At 41.9% G+C, this 24,387-nt stretch overlaps 1 protein-coding gene, 1 long non-coding RNA gene and 1 other non-coding gene across 4 annotated transcripts in view; 1 reads left to right on the top strand and 2 right to left on the bottom strand.

The window, feature by feature from the left end:
• Positions 1 to 24,387, top strand: part of LOC118419520 (short transient receptor potential channel 3-like) — a 60,905-nt gene that overhangs the window by 33,174 nt on the left and 3,344 nt on the right. For both annotated transcript variants that reach the window (XM_035825938.1, XM_035825937.1), the window contains 8 exons: positions 11,008 to 11,196; positions 12,100 to 12,264; positions 18,407 to 18,620; positions 19,433 to 19,657; positions 21,491 to 21,755; positions 22,332 to 22,403; positions 23,589 to 23,712; positions 24,122 to 24,376. In XM_035825938.1, coding sequence (XP_035681831.1) covers positions 11,008 to 11,196; positions 12,100 to 12,264; positions 18,407 to 18,620; positions 19,433 to 19,657; positions 21,491 to 21,755; positions 22,332 to 22,403; positions 23,589 to 23,712; positions 24,122 to 24,376 — 1,509 coding nt within the window. The remainder of the gene's footprint in view (positions 1 to 11,007; positions 11,197 to 12,099; positions 12,265 to 18,406; positions 18,621 to 19,432; positions 19,658 to 21,490; positions 21,756 to 22,331; positions 22,404 to 23,588; positions 23,713 to 24,121; positions 24,377 to 24,387) is intronic.
• Positions 2,392 to 2,463, bottom strand: Trnaa-ugc. Its single transcript has one exon. It is a non-coding gene; the product is annotated as a tRNA-Ala (tRNA).
• Positions 20,867 to 22,830, bottom strand: LOC118419522. The gene is made up of 3 exons (XR_004831627.1): positions 22,795 to 22,830; positions 22,315 to 22,378; positions 20,867 to 21,352 (listed from the first exon to the last, which is right to left on the bottom strand). It is a non-coding gene; the product is annotated as an uncharacterized LOC118419522 (long non-coding RNA).

Genomic DNA, 24,387 nt, shown 5'->3' with positions numbered 1-24,387 from the left:
AAGATAGTTAGATATATCATAAGATGCCATTTTGCGCATTTTTTAAACATTTTGAAAGTAGACATTTCAAGATACAATCAATGTTCATCAGCAAGATTTGGGCCACTTTGTGAACACCTGCGAAGTCCAATGAGATATCCACTTAGGCTTAGGTCCCAATAGCACTGCTGTCCGTCAGGGATGCAGGCTCGACCGGGCTCCTAAGCCACAAATTTGTCATGATGAGCATGTTGTTGCCAGCCACTGAATGAAAAACCGACGCACAATGATTGATAATGCATTAAATAGAGATTTGCAATGTTAAATCGATATTTGCTTATGATACTTGGCACAACATAGGTAAGATAGTTAAATATATCATAAGATGCCATTTTGTGCATTTTTTAAACATTTTGAAAGTAGACATTTCAAGAGACAGTTAATGTTCACCAGCAAGATTTGAGCCACTTTGTGAATGCATGCAAAGTCCAATGAGATATCCACTTAGGCTAAGTCCCAATTGCGCCCCTGTCCGTCAGGGATGCAGGCTCGACCGGGCTCCGACGCCACAAATTTGTCCCGGTGGACTGCCGAATACGGGGGGGGGGACCACTCGGTGTACCCCACGGCTATAGGTCACGGCGTCTATACGTTACTGGGTCCCGGGTTCATTTATGTCCGACTTAATTCAACCCAGGTTCCGGCAGGGCCCCAAAATACCCCGATAGCCGCAAAGTGTCCCATGGGGCCATGTGGGGTCACGTGTGAAAGTGCCAAAAAAGAGCCCGTGAAATGCCCAGCAGGGCCCCTTTTCAAATTGGGACCCATGTCTTAAGAGTATTGAAGGCTGAAGATCTGCAGCGCAGAGATAGCGGTTACATATCTGCATCTTTACTGTCTTTACGACTGGGATCAGTCTGTCAGCTTCCCGACATCGATTGTCACGATTAACGATGATAAAACGCACAATTAGGAGCACGGGGCGTCTAATGGCATCTCACCACTGCATGAGAGGGAATTATGTTCACAACACGGCATGTTGTGATGAGAAGAAGTTTAGATGATGTTTTGACGCGTAGATTGTGAAGGGAACACAATACATCAAAATCCTTTCCCCGGTGGCAAATGATCAAAGTTATGATCTACGTTAAATGTTCTGTTAGATAACGCTACCAATAACTACAATCAAAGTTTCATACTTTGATAGACGTGGGATTTATCTCATGTGTATTGGTACAAAAAACTTTGTTAATAGGCTTGTAGTATGAAGACATATACTCAGGCGTACAAACGGCATATTAAACGTTCGGATGTTTTACTGGGAAATCAACTACAATGTATGTAAAAAAATTGGCAATACAGTTAGAAATTGACAAATGCACCATTTTCAACTGTATTCAAGATGAGGACGAAGTCAATATCAGCCCCAGTCCCGGTTCAATAACGGTTGATGGGCCCTGGTGTTGATCGCCCGTATCTTGCCATCGTTTATGGGATCATCAAGAACTAACACTTACAAAGGCTTAGCCATTCAAACTTTATTCTATTCATACCAACTCTATCTACATTTAGTATTACAAGCTTAAATTTATCATATACTGTATTAAATCTGGGGAGAACATAAAATTCACATTTCTGTTGTATATTTAATAGCATTAAGTGGGTAATCGCTTTCCAGCCAATAGGTAGATTCTAGTCTAGCAGCTGCCAGATTCCTGTTTTAAAAAAACTTTCATTATTAAGATTTTCATTTTGAGTAGAAGACCATCATCTGAAAGAAATATGATATCTGCGTCGCGTCTTACTTGAAAAATACGTTTGTTCAAGGTTACTTATGACACGTACGTCAGACCTCATTTCATGGTTTCCTGATTGTTGCCATGATACCGTTTGCTGATGGGAAGCCTGAATACCTACAGGCAATCTGCTCTGACATTTTTAGACAGATCACTTGCTCAGGGTATCGCACGGATGAGGTGTGGTGTGCGCTAAGAAGAAGTCATTTTGTAGAAGAGAAGGTCACGCTCTTTAACCTTTTAACCATAAGACAATAAAAGAAGCATCCTACAAGTATGTCATGGATCCAACTTAGAAGCGCATGTCATAGGGGTAAACAGTTCTTGTCTCGACCATGCTTTATGCTTTGTTGATAGAAAAATGTTCAGACGTTTTTTTTAATTATGTCTTAGAGAGACTTCCCCTTTGACCTGTGCATGTGCAAGAGCAGCCGTGAACAGGCTTATTATCAGCTATAGGTTAAACACGTGAACCTACCTTTTCGAATATGGAAATATAAAAATCGGCATGCCACGTCGCAAGAGAATACATATGTACTTTAAGAAAATAAAGAAATAGCTAAACACACAGTGGTGCCATACTTCAAAGATAAAGTTATATTGACAGGGAAAAATATGGAGATGCCGGGGATCGAACCCGGGGCCTCACACATGCAAAGCGTGCGCTCTACCACTGAGCTACATCCCCTGTCATGTTTGCTTGCACTCTTGTGTTCTCTAAAGATGAAGGTTTACGTATTTACCACACAACAATCATGGTGTAATGAACGGTATGCATCTCCGTTCCTCAGTCTTTGTGCCCCACAATTGTACAATTGATGATTGTACAAGAAACTGCAACAGAGGGTCAATTGTGTTCAAATATCATTTCTCGCAAGTGCTGTTTGCAAAGCGGAAAAAGAAGTTTGTATCTCATTGACAATGTATTTGGTATGAATCGGGACGCGTCCACCTCACGCAAAGCGGGCACTCTATCTGGTAAGCAAGTAGATTTCGAAGTAGTTGACTTTCGGAAGCCTTTGTCAACGTACATAGAAATCCTACGACAAGATCAAAGCGGCCAGGGTAGTTTTGCAGTTGATGTGAAACACTCGAGCAAGATGCTCATGACATCAGATGTACTGAAGGGAACTATTCTTCTAATGTTTATGCTTAACATTAAAGTTACTGTCATTAGCAATACATTATGATGAGTGTCCGTGGATATTTGAATGCACAATTAGTAGATTGGCAGGAAGTGATGGAAAGATGACCGCAAAGGTCAGACTTGCTTGGGTGGTGGGACACAGAGCCTGCAGAGGTGGTAGATCTAGAGTCAGACTGAACAGTCCAGGGCATGGGATTTACAGCAAGCTGTTATGATTTGTCTGTTTGAGCTCTCACACCAGCAATGTAATGGCACATATATGTCAAAACCTTATGTAAAAAAATGTGTGACTAATGAACTACCACTAAACAAGACATACAAGAAACCCCAAATATGTCATGGAGTTGTGAGGTCTTTGAACTCTTTGTGAGCTACGTAATCAAAGAAAAGTCTACGCATAGAATAATCGTTAACTACCACTAAACAAGACATACGAGAAACCTTAGATATTTCATGGAGTTGTGAGGTCTTTGAACTCTTAGTGATCTACGTAGTGAAAGAAACGTCTACGAATAGAATAATCGTTAACTTGCCCTTCAGCTACCCTTTCGGTACGATCCAATAGTGCCGAAAGCGGAGTTTTTATCACGAAAGTGAAGTGATCAATCCTTACAGTACATAACATCACGAGACTTAGAGATTCTAATACTCCTTAGTCCAATTTCCAACAACATTTACGGCCCCACAAAGATTTCACTTCCAGGAAGAAGTCCTGTAAAATCCTACATATTACCCAATCCGTCTGGCCTTTATTCGCCCTTCGCTACCAATCGAATTAAGAGGTGCCTGGACATTCCATCAATGTCATGGATAGGCTGTTGCTGTTCTCATAAAAAAAAAAATATTGCCCATTCATCATAGCAGATAGACACATATCTTCGTTAAACATTAAAATAATATTCTCTGAAGAAACAAGTGGATATAACCTTCAGTCAAAAGTTTCTTCATTCCACCTCTGAAAAGAAAAGACAGGAAAAAAGAAAAAAAAATATTATATACATCATATATCCTAACTCATCTCCCCCCTTGTCTTATTATACTTGGACAGGTCTGGGTGACGCAGAGGATTTGGCAACCAGTTTTCTCCATCCTTCTCGGTTTCCTGTTCTTCTTAATGTTTCACTTTGTGCCATGCCTGTCCGTTCTCTTACATCATTCATATCATACTCCCATCTTTTCCGCTGCCTCCCCCTCTGTCTTTCTCCCTGAGAGAACAATTAGGAGGTTCTTTGAATGATAGCTTTTGACTCGTCCGTATGGCCCTGACACGTGAACGCACAACTTCTGCCAATTAGTTTTCTTTGTAATTTTACCGTTATAGTAGGTATTCGTACAGACTGGTGTTTGGTTGACTCTCCGTATGTGATCATTTTACCCCCTTCACAATAGGCGCGATTCGATCGGAAGACTAGTTTACGAACTCTGATTGACATTTTCGTGAGTAAGACGTCCGGTGTTCTCACGATCATCTTGCGATTTTTAGGGATCGCCGGCAGTTTCCAGGAGTCTTACGACGGTCGCGGTGCAGCGAAACATGTTCTTAACATATGCGACTAGTCGAAGGAAATCTCCAAAATCGCACAGCTGTTACCGAGTCGCAGATTGTGCGTACAAATCGTGCGTACCTTGCAAGGGTATCGGTCAATAGTCTTGCGTCAATCCAACGATTGAAGACCGATAGGCGAGCAAAGACATAGTTATTAATCATCGAGCGTAAATCGGATGGCGAACGCCCGTCAGTTGGGCAACGTTCGGGCGACGTTCGTCCGACTTCCGTTTGTTTACAAATATTGAATTTCTGGGAATGCGAGGGTAATTCTAACATTGTGGCCCCTGTGGCAGTATGTAGGCTGACTTTGTGACACACTTTCTTTTCTTGCGTCATTTCTATTATGCCCGCGCATTCCATTCATTGTTTAAAAAGATTACGACAACAAAATAAGCAACATTTATTGATCTCTTGCCTTTTTTTAGGAACGTTTTGTGTTACCTTGTCCGCGTGCAAGAGGTCATGGGAGGTTTATTATCATAGATTTATTCACCGTCGATCTCACGAGCCTCGCGTATATGTGAGGGGGACAGTTTTGAGGCGAAAAATACGCAAGACCATCTTAAGATCTTAAAATCAGCCGACCTTCCTGCGATCGCGAAGAACGTCCGAAGATCGTATATAATGTGAAGGGGGTATTTGAATCTGCGGTCTGTATTCTTATCTCTCAGGAACCAATGGTATCGACACTGCATCCTACAGTTCAATTGATTACTAAATTATCTCACTTAAAAGTTCCCTGCCAGGTAAATGGAATACAAGATTTAGCCCAAAGCTCAATGAACAACTTAAACGAAATCTCACCCGACATAATTCACAATTAACTAATTGACACAAACTTCCCAATAAGAAATAAACGACTTCCCCTCCTTGATCCCGATGGACACATTCATATAAACCAGACACTGCCTACATCTAAAAACAGAACTAGATTCACGCTAACTCCCCTTCCCCTTTTGTTATAACTCACAATTACATAATCATCATAAAACATCCCATAAGGAAACAGGATTATCGATTTCCGCTCCTTTGTCTACAAGTTGATTAACAGACGGAAGCCAGACACTGCGGCAGACTTGAGCCACGCTATAACCTTTACTGATGGCCTTTTCAACAGTCCATTTACAGTTTTCGTTATCAACACGAACCTTACATCGTGCCTGCCAATGGGAGTCCTGATGTACATGTATCACGGGCCCTGGAGCAAGCCGAGTATCGACGTCTGGCTTTAATAGCGCGATGTGTGCTAGCCTGGTAACCACTCCATCGTGAGCTTGAACGGATCTTCTCGGTACTGGGAGTGTTGTCCGCCCGCCTAAGTCAATCAGCACACTCCGATGAATTTATGGCGGGGTTACTTACACTCCTGTCCACTAGAACGGCGCACTCGCCGCTCGCTCTCTCTGAATTTGACAGATCGTTCAACGAATTGTATAGAAATAAAACAATTTTTGTACACTTTTTGCGTTTTGTTGTCCTCTCAATTACACTTCAACATGCTGTATGATATACCTAGTAAATCAAAGGTTCACATAACCTATTTAGATCGCAGTGAGAGCTAATCGCGATCGCCGTCTAGTGGAAAGGGAGCTTTAGCTTTGGAAAAAATAAAACAATGAAAATGTCACTTAGTAGGGCTGGGGCCGGTAAACTCTCCTACACCGAGCCTATGGAGCGGATACCAGGCTACAGATTTGCTAACGCCAGCTATTTTCAGCAGAGCGTAACGCTACGTAGACTGGACTTATGAGATAATTGATTCATGTATCATTTATAAACACATGCACCACGTGGCTTAAGAAGTTGAGGCCACAGTATGGCATGACCAATGCCAGTAGACAGTTACATAACGTTATACCTTTCAGAACTGTTACCGGAAATTAGAGTGGTGTGTGTATGTATGTCAATGTTGAAAAGTTTAGATTGCAGTGGGGTTTTTTTTCTCCGACAAATGTAGAATTGTAAAAAGTATCCACATATCTTTTACAAACACGTGCCCCCACATGAGTCATGACGTATGCAGTGTTAGTATCAATATGGCATGCCCTATGTGGGTAGACAGACATACCCCTCTGAATACCATACCTAGATCTGAAAGAGGCATTTAAAATTGTGTGTATAGGTTCAAATGTCTATACATTTTCGATGTACAGATGTATCAAACATTATTATCAATCAAATATCTAAGCTAACAAACATATTGTACTGTCCACTCAAACGAAGTTAATAAATGTGCAGAGCTGAGTACTCGAGTGTTCAGAACAAAGATTCATCAGATTCTAGCTCAGTCACCGTCATTGGGTGCTGCAGCTGTCTAAAACGTCTGATCGTTTCCAAATTCTACCCGGTACCCTGTGAGTAACAGTTACCTTGCGTATGTTATATAACCCAGATGTCTAACCTCAATAGTCGTGTCAAGAACAAGGTTGGCGGCCTCTATTTCCTGTGGACAATTCCGTTTGAACCATGCCTCTATTACTACTGGTAGATGATGTTCTTCTTGAGATTGCCTCATATTCACCTCACGCCGAAGTAGTTTGACTTCAAAGTCAGCAGATATGGGAACATTCCGCGCGGGCACGTTAGGAAAATGGATGCAGTTAGGAAAGGCTCTTTCCGCAAAGCCTCCATTGTTGCATCGATGAGAAAGCACGGCATGTTGGCAAACAGACTGACGGATGACCAGTTCACAACATCTGAAGTGGAAGAGTTCAAGAGGCCCTTTGCCCCTTCAATCTTCTCGTTTCAAGAACAGCGTCTTACATGAAGTGATTCATCGTGAAGCGATACAAGATCTAAGCCTTATCTAAGCATGTGGAGACACCACCACACATACTCGGGTGCCTAGGTGTCGCTGTGATAGTGGGATTTTTTTTAGTATTGATGGAATATGCGTAGTTTGCAATTGGCCAGGTCACTTTTGTCTGACGAACGTCGTTCGGTCGCCAACTAACGGGCATTGTTGGAATATTCGTGTATGTGTCGTATCAACCCATGAGCTTGTTAAGGAATACGGCTGTCTTAGAGGGATGTCGGCAAATAGAACTACGACATGGATGTCGTGCTACGACCTACGTACGGCGCATGTGACCACGTCATAGATTCAGATTACAGACGGTGGTCTTAAAGCTTGCGTTTAAATCCTAGCACTACGTGCCAGTTGTACAAGATCTTTGAATAGTGAAAGTGTTGAAAGTGTAAAACCAGACTACAGCATGTCCAGTGCAAACGATACTAAAACCGAAAGTTTTGCTGCAGTGCCTAGGATAACCGACAGAAGACCCAAACATGATTTTGACCTTTATCTTCTTAAGACCTACTCACACCCCTAAATCATTACAATCGATCCAGTCGTTCTATACTGTCCACAAATATACGGAAACACAGACACCTTCATTTTTCATGAGGGTAATGATGCTAGCATTTTACTGTGATGAATATTCTGCCTGTATCGACCAGTTAATCTCTCTAGCCGACAGGAATGAATATGTAGTAAAATCGCCAACGAACCGTGAAAGAACGTGGCTGATTGGAATGGTTACCACTGGCTGATAGCGAGATGCCATGGACTGATTTTCGTTGTCTGCTCCAATGGTCTTTTATTGTTGACAGGGTGGCGACCCGTGGAGAGGTGTGATGTAGGGAAGAGATGGTCTATAGATTTATCTATAGGCTGTTAGATGAGATACGATGAAGCAATTTGTAACAGGTCAGCCCTGTACAAAGTATTAATGAATGCCAAATCGAACTAGATATTTGATCATCTATGTTTTGGCAATGTCTGTAATGGCTGATTAGAGTTGAAATGGCAATGACAATTCTGACTTGGAATCCAGCTTGTTGTCAGGGCTGAAACAGGCCACCTCTTCAGTGGTCTGTATCACTGTTCTCACAACTACAAAACAAGGAAACTTTGACGGTGGGAAGCTCAAGTCCGCGAGAATCTGTCGTGTCCACGGAGGACTCCGGTACCCAGAGGGACTCTTTAATTTTCTCGGGAGGTAAGCTGCAACTGCCCGTGCTAGGCTTGTATTGGCTCAGAAACCAGGGCCAACATGCCCGCGAAGAAAAAAAATCACCGTGGTGGCTTTTGTTGGCCAGGCTGGAATAGAAGCGTACAGCACCGAGAAATCCTAGCCTGAAGCGGTGGCAGATGCCAGTACTGGTGAACAGGTTATGGACAAACTCGTAAAGGCACTTTCATGAGTCCAGCGAACGTTATATGATGAGACATGAAAGACATGAAAATTAACAGGCTAAGATAGACCTAACTCAAAGAATACCTTCGTTACCAACAATATAACTGAAGAAAAATTGATGATATCATTGACAAATAAACATGGATTTTGCCATATGATTTGACAGGCGTTGTTGATCGTCCACTTTGGATCATGTCTACATTTCAAGGTATATTGTGAAAAAAAGCGTTAATCTTATAAGCAGTAATGAACGACATAAGTATGGTCCTAGTCATGAATCCCCTCCCATAAAACAATGAAAAAAGGGTTTCCATCCAGCGACTGTTAGACTCCCGAAGTCGTTACAACAAGTTCTCTTGAAGCGTTTGCATTCGTCCTACGCCTATCATTTTTCTGATACATTGCTGACAAGTGTTTGAAGAAATAACTGCTATTTGCTTTACAGACGAATAGAACTTGACCTTAGAACTGCTTTTTCCGACTAGGGTTCGGTCGCCCTTTCGGATGCAAATGCCGAACGTCTTTGAGGCATCCGATTCTCGTGACCTGGGTCCCGATATCTTTTTGTACCTCCTGGGCGTTATTACAATTTTCCAAGAGAGCGCGTGTTCGGATTAAGGCTGCACTTGTCAGGATTACATTTCCTCCATGTACTTCTCCCACTCCGCGTACACCCATTCATCATGAGCATGATAACACATATTACTGGATGTAGAAGAACAGATAGCATTTTAGGCTGAGACGCTTACGGCGAGGACAAAAAGTTTGCCGGCATTAGATTTGAATTTTTACGCTGGTGCACGTTGTGTAACTTCTTTACAATATGCAAGTTATATAACCACAGAGGTCATATTGTGACAAGTCGCCTTTAAGCTTTATGAAAGTTATTACGTTCTCTGCGACTTTGAATCTGTAACTTGAGTAGTATCAGTGCTGGGTGTCAGTGTATCATAGGTAAACGACTTGTGGGATGGAATTTCTGTGGTAGAGCAAACGTTTAAGAGCACTTGAGATATCTAACGTTGTCTAACAGGATATGAATAAACAAATGTTCAAACAAACAAATATATACGTAATGAATTTGTTTATTTTCTACTTTTCATCAGTTGTATATGGTATGGCAATAACAAAGGATACAATACACTAATACTAGTTTATTGTTAACAAATTATGACTACGAGAATGGCCGTTTGAAGTAGTGTACATTAATCATTTCTAGGTTATAATTTGTAAATATGGAGTTAGAATATTGAATGATTAGACTGATGATGTATTGTGCTTGTCTTTAGCAAGGCAATCTAGATTTTCATGTGATCATATTCATCAACTTTCATCTACCTACAGTTTAGGTCCGACAAATCATTAGAAAATGGTACTGATCTTTAAAACTATCTTAAAGTATCAAAGTGATATGTGAATTGGTAATTCTGTTGCAAAAATACATTCCTGACATGTAAACTGAACACAACCTACTATCTGAATGTCATTTCAGCCTTCAACTTGTACTTGCGCTTTCCCTCACTGTCACTGGAATTGCTTTTACTTTAGGCGGCTATCGGTAAAGCCAGCAAAATCTGTCACTACGAGTTATTTCACGGGCTAGTGAAAATGCCACCACAACTCATTTTGCTAATTTGCCCATCGTCTGTGAATTCAATTTTCTTTAGACTTTGATGTCAATCCACTCATTCCGCTCCAGCAGAATCTGCCATGGCGACTCGTGTAGAAGCTAACTGAAAATGCCACGGTGACTTGATTTCTAAGGTGTTTGGACTTACATGGCTTCAATTATATCATTGAACAATGTCAACTCACTCTTGTATTGACATTGTTGAATAGTTCTGTCAGGTTAGTACAAAAATGGACAATGTATTCAGTCGCTGCACAGCCAAAGTGATTTACCTGCCAACGTTTTGTTAGTTCTGCAACCTGCCAAGGAGCAGTTCTGACTGGTTCTACTTTCCAACACTAGGTGGCGCAGCACTGAGAAAAATGCAGTCCCAACCGTGACCAAACTTGTGCCCCCCCCCCTCCCTCCTCACAAACTATCATTTCCAAATGGCATGTATAATGAAGGAATGTTGTTTTTGTTCTTGTTGGCATCCATCTGTCACGTGAGACAGTGTAACTCATCGTTGTGGGTTCTGCGACCTGTTTGCTCGGCCTGCAAAAGGCTTTTTAAGGTGAAGGAGGGGTTTGCTCTTTCTTCTTCACCCTCTCGTCTACTGGCGCACTGATTCCCACAGGGACATGAACTACATGCCACATGAAGCTGAAAGAAGGAATATAAATGTTCTTGCCATTTATACAAGATCGTTTTACTTGTTCTTTTTGCAGTGTGAATACAAACAGTTGAACAAACAGTGCAAGGATTTTGTGGTGGGTATCTTGGACCTGTGTCACAACACGCAGGAGGTCCAGGCCATTCTCAACACAAGCCCGGACGACGAGGAGGAGAGGGAGACGACGTCAGCAAGACCTGGTCTCGAGAGGTTAAAAATCGCAATCAAGTACAAGGTCAAAAAGGTACGTGTTGAATGGTCAGTATGAGGAATACATGATAACTGTTTATGTTGTTTTCATTATCAGACAAGATTGAAACGCATATGCATTTACAGCCATTTGCATTATTGATAACATTTTTCAAAATATTTGCCTTGTTTGTGTTATATATTACATTGACTGACTGACTGACAGTAGTAGTAGTAGTAGTATCAGACAACATTGATTTGCATTCCAGCCATTTACATAATGAGTAGATAATAGAATTATTTCTAGCTGTTTTTTATTAGCCTTGTTTGTGTTGTATACTACATTACCTGGTATTATCTTGATGTACTTTGAGGTGACTTGCACCTTTGTTTTATTTTTTCTATTAGATTATGTTTTATTTTGTTTAGGAGCACAGACCCCTTTGAAAACCCCTCTGTGGCAATATGTGTTTGTTAAGTAAATAGAATAAAATAGGGTAAAGAAATACGATCTGACGATTCTATTTGAAGTACTAAGAAAATTATTTTAAAATGGATTTGTTCATAATATAATGATAAAATCCTAAACCTATTTACCAGTCTGTCGGCTTGCTGTGATGAATTTGACGCATGTTGATCCTATCGGTAAATTCAATTATAGATAAGGAAGAGATAACATTTACAGTGTGCAAGTATGTAAATACATTAGGAACGACTGCATTTTATGTACTGTACTGTTAACGTACATGGTAATAGATGCATATACATTTTACCTGGTATCTTTCCTGCATTGAACCTTAGGTTTTGTCAAATTTACCATTATGCATTGGCGCCGCTCATGCGTACTTTGAATCGTGAACATTGCCAACGATAAACACGTGGGGTGATAACGTACATTAACAGAATATACATTTGTTTGTTTGTTTGTTTGTTTGTTTGTATGTGTGTGTTGATGTAGTTTGTAGCTCACCCCAACTGCCAGCAGCAGCTGGTGAACATTTGGTACGAGGGTGTCGAAGGGCTCCGACAAAAGCCCACCAGCATCAAGTGCCTTCTGGTCCTCAGTGTGGCCGCCTTTCTCCCGTTCCTGGCGGTCGCCTATTGGATAGCGCCGTGCTCAAGGGTAAGCTACAAGACACCTTCAGTTTTTATGATACTTTCATAGGGTGTATCGGTTGCAGGTTGTTTCGCAACAATGTCAGTTCGCAAACGTCAGTTCGCAACATGGTACAAGTCGTTTCGCAACAAGGTTCAAGTCGTTTCGCAACATGGTACAAGTCGTGTCGCAACAAGGCACAAGTTGTATCCTACGTCAACAAAACTTTCAAGTTGTGATCTTGATGAAGTAATTGTATCCCAGGTATCTATCTGTTTAAAGCTAGCACCAGCGTCAACGATAGAGACAAACCATTATTTTCATGACGCCACTAAAACAAAGTACCACACAACATTCAAAGCAACCGCAAACAATTCCAACATTTGCGTGGGTATGAGGTTACCAGCGGTTAGAAAAGGTTTTCCATGAATCCAGTCTGGTTTTCCTGTCTACATAAACAAGTGATGAATTGCAAGACTGTGTAACTGACAGAGACAGGGACACGTTTGTTATTTATGAAGATTCTGGGATCTAGCAAAAGTTTGAATGAGGGTGGGACTTCAGCACAGTATTGTTTGCTCTGATTGACAGTCTAGACTATCTATATAATAGTAATAAATGAGTTTGAGTGCTAATCGCCACAGATTATACTCACCCGCAATAACCAATATAACGTCTCAACCCACGGGATCATTCACGTGCAATTACAAAGTTTACTTGATGATTTTGTGGCAATCTAATAAACAGCAAATGTCTTTATTAATCACTCAATTCTTATGTTTTATGTATCAACGCGGCTGTTCTTGATAGTAGACGCCAATGTGCTTGTACACACTAAATTGCACATCATTATGAGACAGATGGCTCAGAACGACTATATAAAGTAGTTTCATGCATACGATTGGACATGTAGCCATATAGTTGGCGTTATAGAATACACTTCACTTAATGACATATCAGTGATATGTCACTAGCCAATCACAGCAAATACACCCATCAAAAGTTGATGATGTGGAATGTTATTTTTGCCTGTACTAATAAAGGAAAAAAGATTGGGTTTAAACAAAAGTTTTACCTTGAACTTGGCTTTCTTTCAATTCCATTCATTACGATAAAACTAGTCAAGGAAGAAGTGTGCCGATTGTCATACATCCGACCTATTGTTGAGATATTGCCAGCTTTGTACTTCGGGACCTAGCACACGGGTTACTAACTTTAAAGGCCACGACAAGGTCATATATATGAGGGGCCACCTGGTTGTGCCATCATCTGGGCAAACTTACTATTCTGCATGCAGTTTTCATTCAATAATCGACCAGTGAATCAAACCCGCAGATTCATTCACGGCTGACTGATGTACGTAATACAAAAGGCCAACCACATATGAAAAGTTGGGGTCAAACAGTGGCGGCTGTATTAGCTGCCCATGGCTGCTCAATGAGCTGTGCCGTGTTACTTCTGGAGGCTGCATGCTCGCGATCAAACATAGCGACGGGCGAGGAATAGGCTATTGCTTTCATCTGGTAGCCATGAAATCACTCAGTGGCAATCGGTGAGCTACCTCTGCCTGGGGTGAATCGCAGTACAGTCGTTTACATGGATTGTTCCCGTGGGCACACTGATGTCACGGAGACGTCGTGTTCCCAGATGAGATTAAACCACAAATTGTAGAATTATGTGCTCAACCCAGAATTACATTGTACAAACGGGCCGTTTGTCACCATCATATACCATTCGTTTTAGAGTATGCTTTTGTTCGTGTCCGACCTAAATTCCTGAGGGAGGGGAATAAGGACTTACGCTTCAATCCACTCAATACCCAATTGATTGTTGTTACTTTTGTTTTACTTTCTTGTAAATTACCTGTTTTCATTTTGTTTTAACAGCGGTGACAATATAAGTTTTTTCAACTTGAGTGGGCCACTATTTGTACTTTGCTCATGTATGTTTATTCAATCAAAAAAAATCAAACCAAGTGTAAGTATACTGCCTATACGGGGGCCTCAGCCGTTGACTTTGACAAGTCCCGCGCGACACCACTGATTATCGCACACGGAGGTCATGCATGGTAAGTGAATGGGTGTTGGCGCCACACTAGTTCCTTCTCTACGCATTGATGGTCCCAATTGACAAGCCCCAGACACAGATAATAGGCTTTCGAAAGCTTTTTGGGGCCTGAATGATGTCAGTTCTGATGTGCAGTACCAGACTACACTACCGACAAATTGTTGGGCGTGTTTTACAGGAGGAAGAAGGGAGGGGGGATTACTATTTGACCCTAAGCCAAATCACTTACATATTAGCTGCAATAAACGCACGCTGACTGCCGTTGTATCCTATTTCACGGTGAGATTTTGACGATTTGGCTAGGACCCTAAAACCAACACGCTGCGTTTGATCATCGGGTAACTGAGTCACTGAGTCAAGAGCAATCTGCATTTAGTGAGGTCATAGAAGTGTTGAGTTAATTTTTTTTCTATCAAGCTTAGTGTCTTACAGGGACAAAGTTAAATCCTATCTGTTGTGTTTAACTTGGAAAGTGCAGTCTAAAGATCTTTCTTCATTCTTAAGTTCCCTTGCTGCCTTTGAAGCAAGATGTTTGAAGAACGTAGAATGGATTGCTAGCTACGTCTTTACCCTAAAGACTCAAGCATTGTCACCTCTGTGTACAAAAGTATCAATTTTGGTCCAAGTCTGTTTGTTAATCTGTGTGTTTACGTAGTTAAGGTAGTACAGGAAGTTTAGGTCTAAGGTCCCACATCTTGTCAAAGGTTATCTCATTTCCTGCGTTCAATATCCTGCTGTAAACTGTTGCTAAAGTCATGTTCCAGAACTTTTAGCAACAGGTTATACATGTAGCAGGAAGTCTAGCTCTAAGGTTCCCAGCTTGTCACTGGGTACTGACAGGAAGTTTAGGTCTAAGGTCCCACAACTTGTCAAAGACTATCTCATTTCCTGCGTTCAATATCCTGCTATAACATTTATAACCTGTTGCTAAAAGTGATGCTCCAGAAAAGTTTACCATCTATATAAACTTGAAAAAAAAAAACAAATCTTAAAAACTCTCAGTTTTTTCATAAAAAGGATGGCACCTTCAGACTCTACATTTACATCTACGTAGGGGTTTAATACCCCAAATAGCCCCACAAGGTGCAACGTAGGGGGGGGGAGGTCCCGTAGGGGTTAGGGCAGGCAGGCCTTCTGTCTGGCACGGAAAGGCTCAACGGTAGGAGCAATTACTGGCTACTTTTGCAACTATTGGTGAAGCTATGGCGCACATACATCATCGACTTACTAGACAAAAATGCCAAAATTGACTTGATGGGCTTCAACGAGGGTCAGCGATCGAGTGCATTACTTTCAGCCGAAAAGCTTTGTTAAAGTAAAACCCATTTACTCAGTACGTCTGTGAAACTCGAGCTCTTTACATTGATTAGCTCTACTAAACGTTCGTGCTAACTTCAGGGGAATTAGCTTAAGTGGATTTCTCAACGGGAAATATTTGGCGCCAAACCAACTTTCAACTAGGGTTGAAGGTAATTACTGTAACTTTGGGTCATTAGAACTGTCCCTGAATAATCAGGCATATGGCGCCTTACCAACATGCAATCGCAAGTAGAGGAAAACTGAAGGAGTCTGACATTCACTGCGGGTTATATTCACTGAACTTGAATCAAAGCAAACCTTTGAAACGTGGGGTTCCCCTGTAGCTAAACTAGTAACAGCCTCAAAGTTGAGCTCCTGATTATACAAATGAGTTGGTAACTGGGAGATCCCGGTTCGAATCATGGGGAAGAGTATCCGTCTTTCGGAAGAAACGTAAAATGGGGTCTCGTGTCCGAGGAGGTGCCTCACACACGCTAAAGGCTTGCCATCCATCCCTGTAAAAGTACACCCTGCATATTACTGAAACAGCGAGAAAAACTTTCTGACCTATGTGCCACTTTGTACCACAAAGTGAACAACACAAACACAAACCCTGGGCGGGTCATACCAAAGTCTTTACAAAATGGTTCACACCTTTTTTTTCCAAAGCACTCACTACTTCTGAGAAAGAGTGGGAGTTAGACACGGACTAGTCTCCACCAAGCCCCATAGATTGCTGGAAAAATTGTAAGAGAATAATGTGCCAGAAAAGTAAGCCGGCCAAAGGAATAGTTTGCAACTTAGATAGTTCAATCTGTGTCGAGTCTAGTAGAGAGGTCGACAAGTTGACAAGCCTACTGCTGTAGTTACATAACTGTGTGGATCAAAGTCTATAGCTATATGGAAATGGCACCGCCCTAGACGTTGCTGGGAAGCCGACTGCAACAAACTGCAAAGTCATTTTGAACATTGGTAGGTAGGAGGCGAGAAAAACACGAGTAAGAAATTAGCCAGAGCTGTATGATCCTAACTGTACGGGTCATTTCAATTTGAGAATCATTGGGTGAGGACTCCCTTGCCTTGTGGTGAACCTTAAGTAAACAAAAAAAGAGGGAAGTGCATAAGTTAGCTCTGACGTTTGCCCACACACCATACATGTAGGTAGCAATTCAATTGTCCCAGGCTTTCTCATGAGCAATATCTCGCCTACTGGTGTTCCAAAGGGCGACGCGTGCAAGAGAATGACGTCAATGATTTTAGCATTTGTATGACTCTTTAGAATAAAAAGCTGATAGTTATGTCCTGAAACCCACCATGATTTCATGGGCTGTACCACGCTACCTTTAATATCTTTATCTTTAATTCTCGAAAACCTGCAAATACCGCGCTACGGTGCCATTCTTCCTCGACCTCAGCAGTATCGACCAACATGACAAAATTCACACAAATCTATAAAAGGATCTTGAGTAATAGCACAAACACAAAACCAGTACCGCTGTCAGAGGTCATTGACCTCCACCCGGAGGCAAGAAATCGGGCAGTGTGGAAGCCATATTTTACTGGTACTCTTCCAAAACACGTCCATAAAGTTCTTCAAAAGACGCCTGCAGAATTGGTACCTCTCCTACAGAGAAGCCGCATCAACAGGATGAAAGACCAGGGTGATAATGAGGTACAGGAGCTAATGTAGGTCTCGTCTACTTACACTAATCACCAACGTGTTCTGACTAATAGTACAGGGTTTCAGCCTTAATTGGGCCCACAGAGGTCTCTTAGAAAGAGTAAAAATTACCACCTGGTTTTTTTCAAGGCCCTGGACTGATACGTGTTTGTAATGCTAAAATGAAAAGTTGCTGAAGTGGCCAACTTGAAAGCGCTATGATAACAGAACTGCACTAGATAATACTAAACACCAGCGGCCTAGATAGATAAGAAGAAGATATAGACCAAAGGTAATGCAAATGGTTATTACTGTGAGTAAGGTGTGGATACCAGTGCCCCGAAAGATAAGATAAATACTGGGAAGACGTATCACAAACAACACGCATACCCGATGGAGAGTCTTTAAAATGAAAGTTAAGACGATAATACTTCACTGTCTGCCAATTATGGAGATAAAAGAATACCCAAAAGAACAAGTGAAAGTAAATTTGTAAACGATCGTTATCTAGAGGTTTCCGTTCAGCCCTCTAGTCATCAGTGCATCAATAAAAGCTGTCTGTTGGCGAGAAGATATGGGTTTACTGTGATCCTCGATATGTTTATGTAACGCCAAGGTGGCTATTATCAGATTTTAACCGGTTCAAAATTCAATACGACGTTAAAACGCTTCTTACCACAGAATCGTAGACAAGGTGGTGTCTGGTGAGATTAAGCAAAGGCAAGTGTCTATGAAATCTTTTTCCTCTTGAAGCTGAGCTTGCGTCTAGAAACATTTTTGCTGATAAATAATATTATGGGTAAAGGATAAACCATTACACAACGATTTAACTAACAGATTAACGGCCAGTCCTCCGGTCTTTTCCATGATAACTGATGACAATATTGTCTAGACCTCGCGACCTTCATTGAACCAGGACGGGGGGCGCTACCAATTACCAATCACCTTTGACACGTTGCTCATCTCACTCCTTCGGAAAGTCACACGTTCTAAACAGCCTAGTCCTCACAATTACCTTGAAGACCTGTTTAGTCTTCAATAAGGTACATAGTTGATATATATTATACATATTACATGTTATCTAAGTCTTTCATTGGCCTGACTACGCTCTCTAACGTAAATACTGCCACCATCCCTCTCCAGGCCGGTAGAGTACTCCGGAGCCCGTTCATGAAGTTTCTGGCGCATGCGTCCTCTTTTGCAATCTTTCTGGTCCTGTTGGTACTCAACTCTGCTGAACGGTTCGAGGGGTTCTCAACCGGAAACGTCAACACGACACATCCGCCATCCATTGCCGGGAGAGACCGCGTTGGACGATGGGAGCCTATAGAGCTGCTAGTTATTCTTTGGGTATTGGGTACGTCATGGCACATTGTTTGACAATTACATCATCCCGTTATAATTGGGAATCTAATTCATCTTGATACTACAATTGATACTGTAATTCGTGCACTATCATCCATTACATATAAACTTAAAGGCTTCACCTGCCACAATATTAAGCCCATAAAATCAATCTACCTCTTTAGTATGTGAACTGTGTGATTGAACAGCTCTTCTCTGTGGTGCGGTAGGAAATTTGGGGCGTTGGGATATGTACATATATATATGTATGTATGTTTGTATATGCATTCCATTTATCTCTGAACCGTATGCCTACGTGATATATACTAAGTCATGTCCATTACAAATGCACGAATTTTGGTAATTTTCAAAACCACCCTGTCAAAGGACATTGAAAGTTCTGCCTAGGTTTGTCGGTATAGAGTGTCTTCACGTCACGTCATCAGTACAACCATTGCCGTATAAAAGAATGGCTATTGATGCCTTTGTTACCGAGCTAACGGTTTAACAACGATCTAGTGAAGTTAAACAAAGCAATGGTATCAATGTTTGGTACGGGCAATTCAGTTAAATCGGCAGAAGAGACTGGTTGTAGTTGGTAAAGGCAAATGGGTAGCAATGTCATGATGAGAATTTCGTATTGGTTGATATGAAATTCACGTGGTGATCACGTGAACGTCAGATGCAGTGATCACTTGAATATCCCCTAAATCACGCACATAACGCATGACTGAATAAACTTTTTTTTCTAACGGTTGCATTAAATGTCACGGATGTGTGAATCTCAAACCTGTTTCGTCAACATGTGTTTCCCCCCTTGTACAGGTATGATATGGGCCGAAGTCAAAGAGCTGTGGGGAAGCGGCCTGAAAGAGTACACCTCCCAGATGTGGAACCTGCTGGACTTCTCCATGCTGTCCACCTTCCTGGCGTCCTTCGCGACCCGGTTCGTGGCCTGGTATAAGGTGTACGAGGCGACCAACTACATGAACGCTCATCCGGGAAACTACTCCGGGACGCAGTGGGAATACTACACCAAGGAGAGATCAGGTGCAGTAATATCCCTGTCACATTTGGCGAAAATCGATCGGACGACGATTCTGCGGCAATCGAACGAGCCTCGCTTATGATAATAACTTTATTGCACAGTGGGAAGGGGGTAGAAGACGGAATTCGGTGTTCTGTTTGTGTTGTGGATGTCCACAGACATTTTGAACGGAGCATGAAGGATACAGGGCAATTAACCCAAATACCTTGACCCCTTTACTAGCTTATGTGATCAACCCTGCCATTTCAACATCTAATCTACTTTCCTCCACGACCCTTTCCCCAGATCATAGAATCGGTCCAAAAGTGATTTACAGTGCCTGATCTTGATGTCGAATGCTTTTTTTTTAAGTTTGGCAGATGGCGTTAGACATTACTGATCCACGGAACCACTTAAGAAGATTAGTTCGAGATTTCCCTGACTATCCGGCCGACTTTGTTAACATGGACACGTGTAACATGGTACCATATTGGCATAATGCGTGTTATGCACGCTGTGGTAGCAGCTGGCGTTGTGAAATAGTAGAAACCTATGCTAAGCACGTAGGAAATAAAGGGCACCTAGCATGGACATTTCTATGTCTGAAAACTAGGTAGTGATCCGACATTGGAGTCATTAAAATGAAGCACAGACGAATAGGTAATGACGCAAATGATGTCTTTACATTTTACTTACTTTCTATTACAAGAGAATAATTATTAAAAAAATTATAACTGACCGAATTTTCAACCTTGTCCATACAAGGACATTCGTCAGGAACGTGATCCACATTCCTGACGCGCACTGTTCGATTTTAGGGCCTAGAGACGTGTGACGTCATGAAAAGGGGTCAAAGGTTCCCGGAAGTCGGTACCTGCCGCCATGACGTTTTAATGTATGACGTATACGTACCAGATATCGTTTAACGAAACACCTTGTGCAGCATTGTAACATCTTGTCCCACTGATCGACACGAATTCGTCATGTGCAGAATGGAACGATCTATTGTACCGATTTCCCTACAAAGTTGATACAGATCAACCATATACATCATATGCAATAGCTATATAGACATTGAAGTATGGCAGTGGCGCAGTTTAGGCTGCGGAAAAGTAGTACTCATTCGGGAGGTTTATATAAAGGTGGCGAGCAATTCTTGTTGCCTTTGGCAATGGGAATAAAAAAAGTACTTGTTGTAACTTGTACCTATTCCACTAATCCTTATCACGGTCAAGGACTATTGACTATTTCATCTATGCATCTACAGGATTTATGATTGCATAACTTTTAACACCGTGAAAGTGCGACAAGTTGTTCCCAGTGATTTATATAATAGCCAACCGCCGTCGCGCACATGCAAAGCCGTGTGTTACGCCTGAGGGCGGCTGACCAATTCAGATTCAGCTTACGTGTAGATGTCATGATTAATGAAAAGTGTGGAAAATCGATGAATATGTATCAAACGCCGTATCATGATCATCAAGTGGCTTAGGAGTGGGAATAGGATTTATAGGCTGGCTATCGATGGCTGCTATTGCGAGATAAACACTGACATTAGCAACACAAGCCCAACTGCTGGAGGGTATACCAATAGATAAACGCAGGCTTATATTGCAATATAAAGCAAAGGAGATTCGCTTACTGTGATACCTTTGGGTGCAACTCTCTTCAGTATCTAGAAGTACGATCTGATCATTATCGCCGTAATGCGGTTCCTCCTGGAATGTAATAGAACAGAAAATGGTATGTCACCAATAGCATGAAGATCACATACGCCACCTTGTTCATAATGACAGTACTGCTTCTCAATAGTGTTAACTTTCTAAGTTAATGCTTTTAACCGTGTTCTTTTTCAGACCGGAAGTATTGGATGGCCTCTGACCCGGAACTGATATCAGAGGGCCTGTTTGCGGTCGGGATTGTGCTCAGCTTCTCCCGTATTGCGTACATCCTCCCGGCTAATGAGAGCATCGGTCCCCTGCAGATCTCACTGGGGAAAACCATTCTGGACATCCTGAAGTTCATGGTCATCTTCTTCTTGGTCTTCACGGCGTTCATGCTGGCCATGTTCCAGCTGTACTCGTATTACAGAGGGGCGAAGGACCACGCTGCGTTCGTCACGTAAGAGTGCTAACAACTGTGTTACCAACATAAAATATTTTATCTTATCATACTGTAACTTACGTGATGAAGAATTAAACAGATGGAAATTTGACCCACCAAGATTTCAGTGACAGTCGTTGTCAGCTATCTGACACGGCCAATCGCTGTGGAGAGATTGTATTTTGCACATATGACGTCAACAAAGGGTCAAATGTTGCAGGAAGTCATTATCGGCCCCGTCCCTGACCCTAGTGATATATCGACTTTCGACAACGTTTGACCTATTACTGACGTCACACGTACAGAAAGTGACGTGTCCACACCGATTGGGTCAGATTACTGACAGGGTGGGTCAACCGAAAATTCCGATGAATATGCAAAAAATGCATTCTTTGTGACAGAGTAACGTGTCGCAAAAAGATGTATATACGAAAATGATGTACACTGAACACCATTGTCAACTACCAGAATTACAACAAGTTGTATTTTCACGCTAGAAACAGTTGATGTATCGTAAATAGATGTACATGTATTTGTATTTGCGACGATAATGTACAACAGTCAACATTTCACGTACCTTTGTCTCTTTCGCAGGTTGGAGGAAACATTCAAAGCTCTGTTCTGGTCAATGTTCGGGCTATCTGAGGTGAAAGGTGTACATCTAAGGTCAGATTAAAAACTTATGCAAACACGTATGCTAATTGTATGTGTGTGGGGATACACTCTTCTCTTGAACCTGTAATTGTACTTCACAATATATAACATGCTACTATATGGCTGCACAATATATATAACATTCTACCGTGTCGCTGTGTGATGATATGCAATTGCAAGCCAGCTCAGTATACACCCTCCCCCTTACAAACCACCATGTATTCTCCCCATGCCAGCTGTTACATCTGTTACTATCTCACAAAACCATCTTTCCTTCTAAGTTTATCTCTTCTAGCAAACAGTATCAAGGATAGGATGGGCAAGCGTCATCGTATAAGCATCTCATGCACCTGAAATAGACATTTGTTGCTTGGAAGAAGTGTGGTAAATTTGACGATCATACCTCATTTTTGAGCCTCCGATCCACTGCAAAACTCACAGGAACTTGGCTCCATCAAATACCCCGACTGCTTAGTTTGTGACGTTTTGAGACTTGATATTCGCCACCAAATATCCTAACAAAGTCTTAGTTTCCTAGGGCGTTGAATTTCTAGCTGTACGTGGTACATTTTGTAGTTTGAGTTTCAGCCACTTTCTTGGAGTGGGATCACGTTTAGTTTCCCATACATGCAAATAACCCTCACCTGGTGCAAAAAGGCCTATGACTGGTTACGTTAGGGGCGCCTCCTAATTGCTGCAGTACATGCAGTGTACCCGTAGGTGTCGCTGCTGAACTCAACAGTACATACCTCAGATCTACGTCAGAACTAATAAAGTATTACAAGGAAACTGGTGTGGCTGAAACTTCGGGTTGGGGTTTCGTCTTACGCAAAGTTAATACTCAAATAAATTCATTCAGCGATTAGAGACTTTTAATTAAAAAGCTTTTAACCGTTTTAAAGATAATCTCTAACTTTGGAAAATACTACAATCTTGCAATAACTCTATACCCTTGCCGGCCCTACACATGGTCCATGGAACGTAGAAGACATGGAGGATCATATCTATAATTATTTGAATCCTGATATTATCACAATAGATCAATGTGGCGGGACAATGTTTCTCAGACTAGCTTTTTACCTCCTTTCTATACATTACTGGGCAAATGCCCCTTCATTGGCATCCCGCCCAGCTGTTAAGATGTGCACGGTACAATTGCCTCCGTATTATGTAACGTTACCACTTTTTTTCTCCTAGATATGACCACAAGTTCATTGAGAACGTCGGGTACATTCTGTTCGGAGCTTACAACGTCATCACGGTGGTCGTGCTGATCAACATGCTGATCGCTATGATCAGCAACTCATACCAGGAGATAGAAGTAAGATCCATTGTACTGTTAGAACCTCTCGTATACATTGACGTTGCTGATAAAACAGACGACTTCAAAGATCCTCTGATCGAATCCTCTGGCATACTACGATGTTGCTGTGCGTCAGGAAAGGTTTCCCAACATAAACGTCTTAAAAACAAATTTCCTCATTCAACTCAGGTGAAAATGGCTTGCTTCGATTAGGGTAGTTTCTCTGATAGTACGTTAAATGTAGGGCCCGCGTGTGAGGAGAGCCACGCCTCGGATAAAATAATCCACCACGCTTATGGAAAGAGTAAGGGGTGCATCCTCTTCAGTATAAACCTGGTGTGTTACGCCATAGGGCGGTTCATTAAAATAAAAACATAACAGATGTGATTTTTTGACACAATGGTTTACAAACATCCTTGACCTCCAGGATGATTCCGACGTGGAGTGGAAGTTCGCACGAACCAAGCTGTGGCTGTCTTACTTCGAGGAGGGGATGACCATGCCAGCTCCCTTCAACCTCATGCCGAGCCCAAAAACGTTCGTCTACATCATCCTCGGCATCAAGAACCTCCTCTCAGACCTGTGCAGCTGCCGGAAGAAGAAGAAGAAGAAGATAAGAAGATACGACACGGAATCACGGATGACCCGACGGTCCAATGGTGCCATGGGATCTCATGCAAGTGTATGTAGAGT

The sequence above is a fragment of the Branchiostoma floridae genome, chromosome 7, assembly GCF_000003815.2.
Source record: "Branchiostoma floridae strain S238N-H82 chromosome 7, Bfl_VNyyK, whole genome shotgun sequence".
Classification (NCBI taxonomy): domain Eukaryota; kingdom Metazoa; phylum Chordata; class Leptocardii; order Amphioxiformes; family Branchiostomatidae; genus Branchiostoma; species Branchiostoma floridae.
The sequence above is the reverse complement of the archived record's forward strand: the minus strand, read 5'-3'. Positions and strand labels throughout refer to the sequence as shown.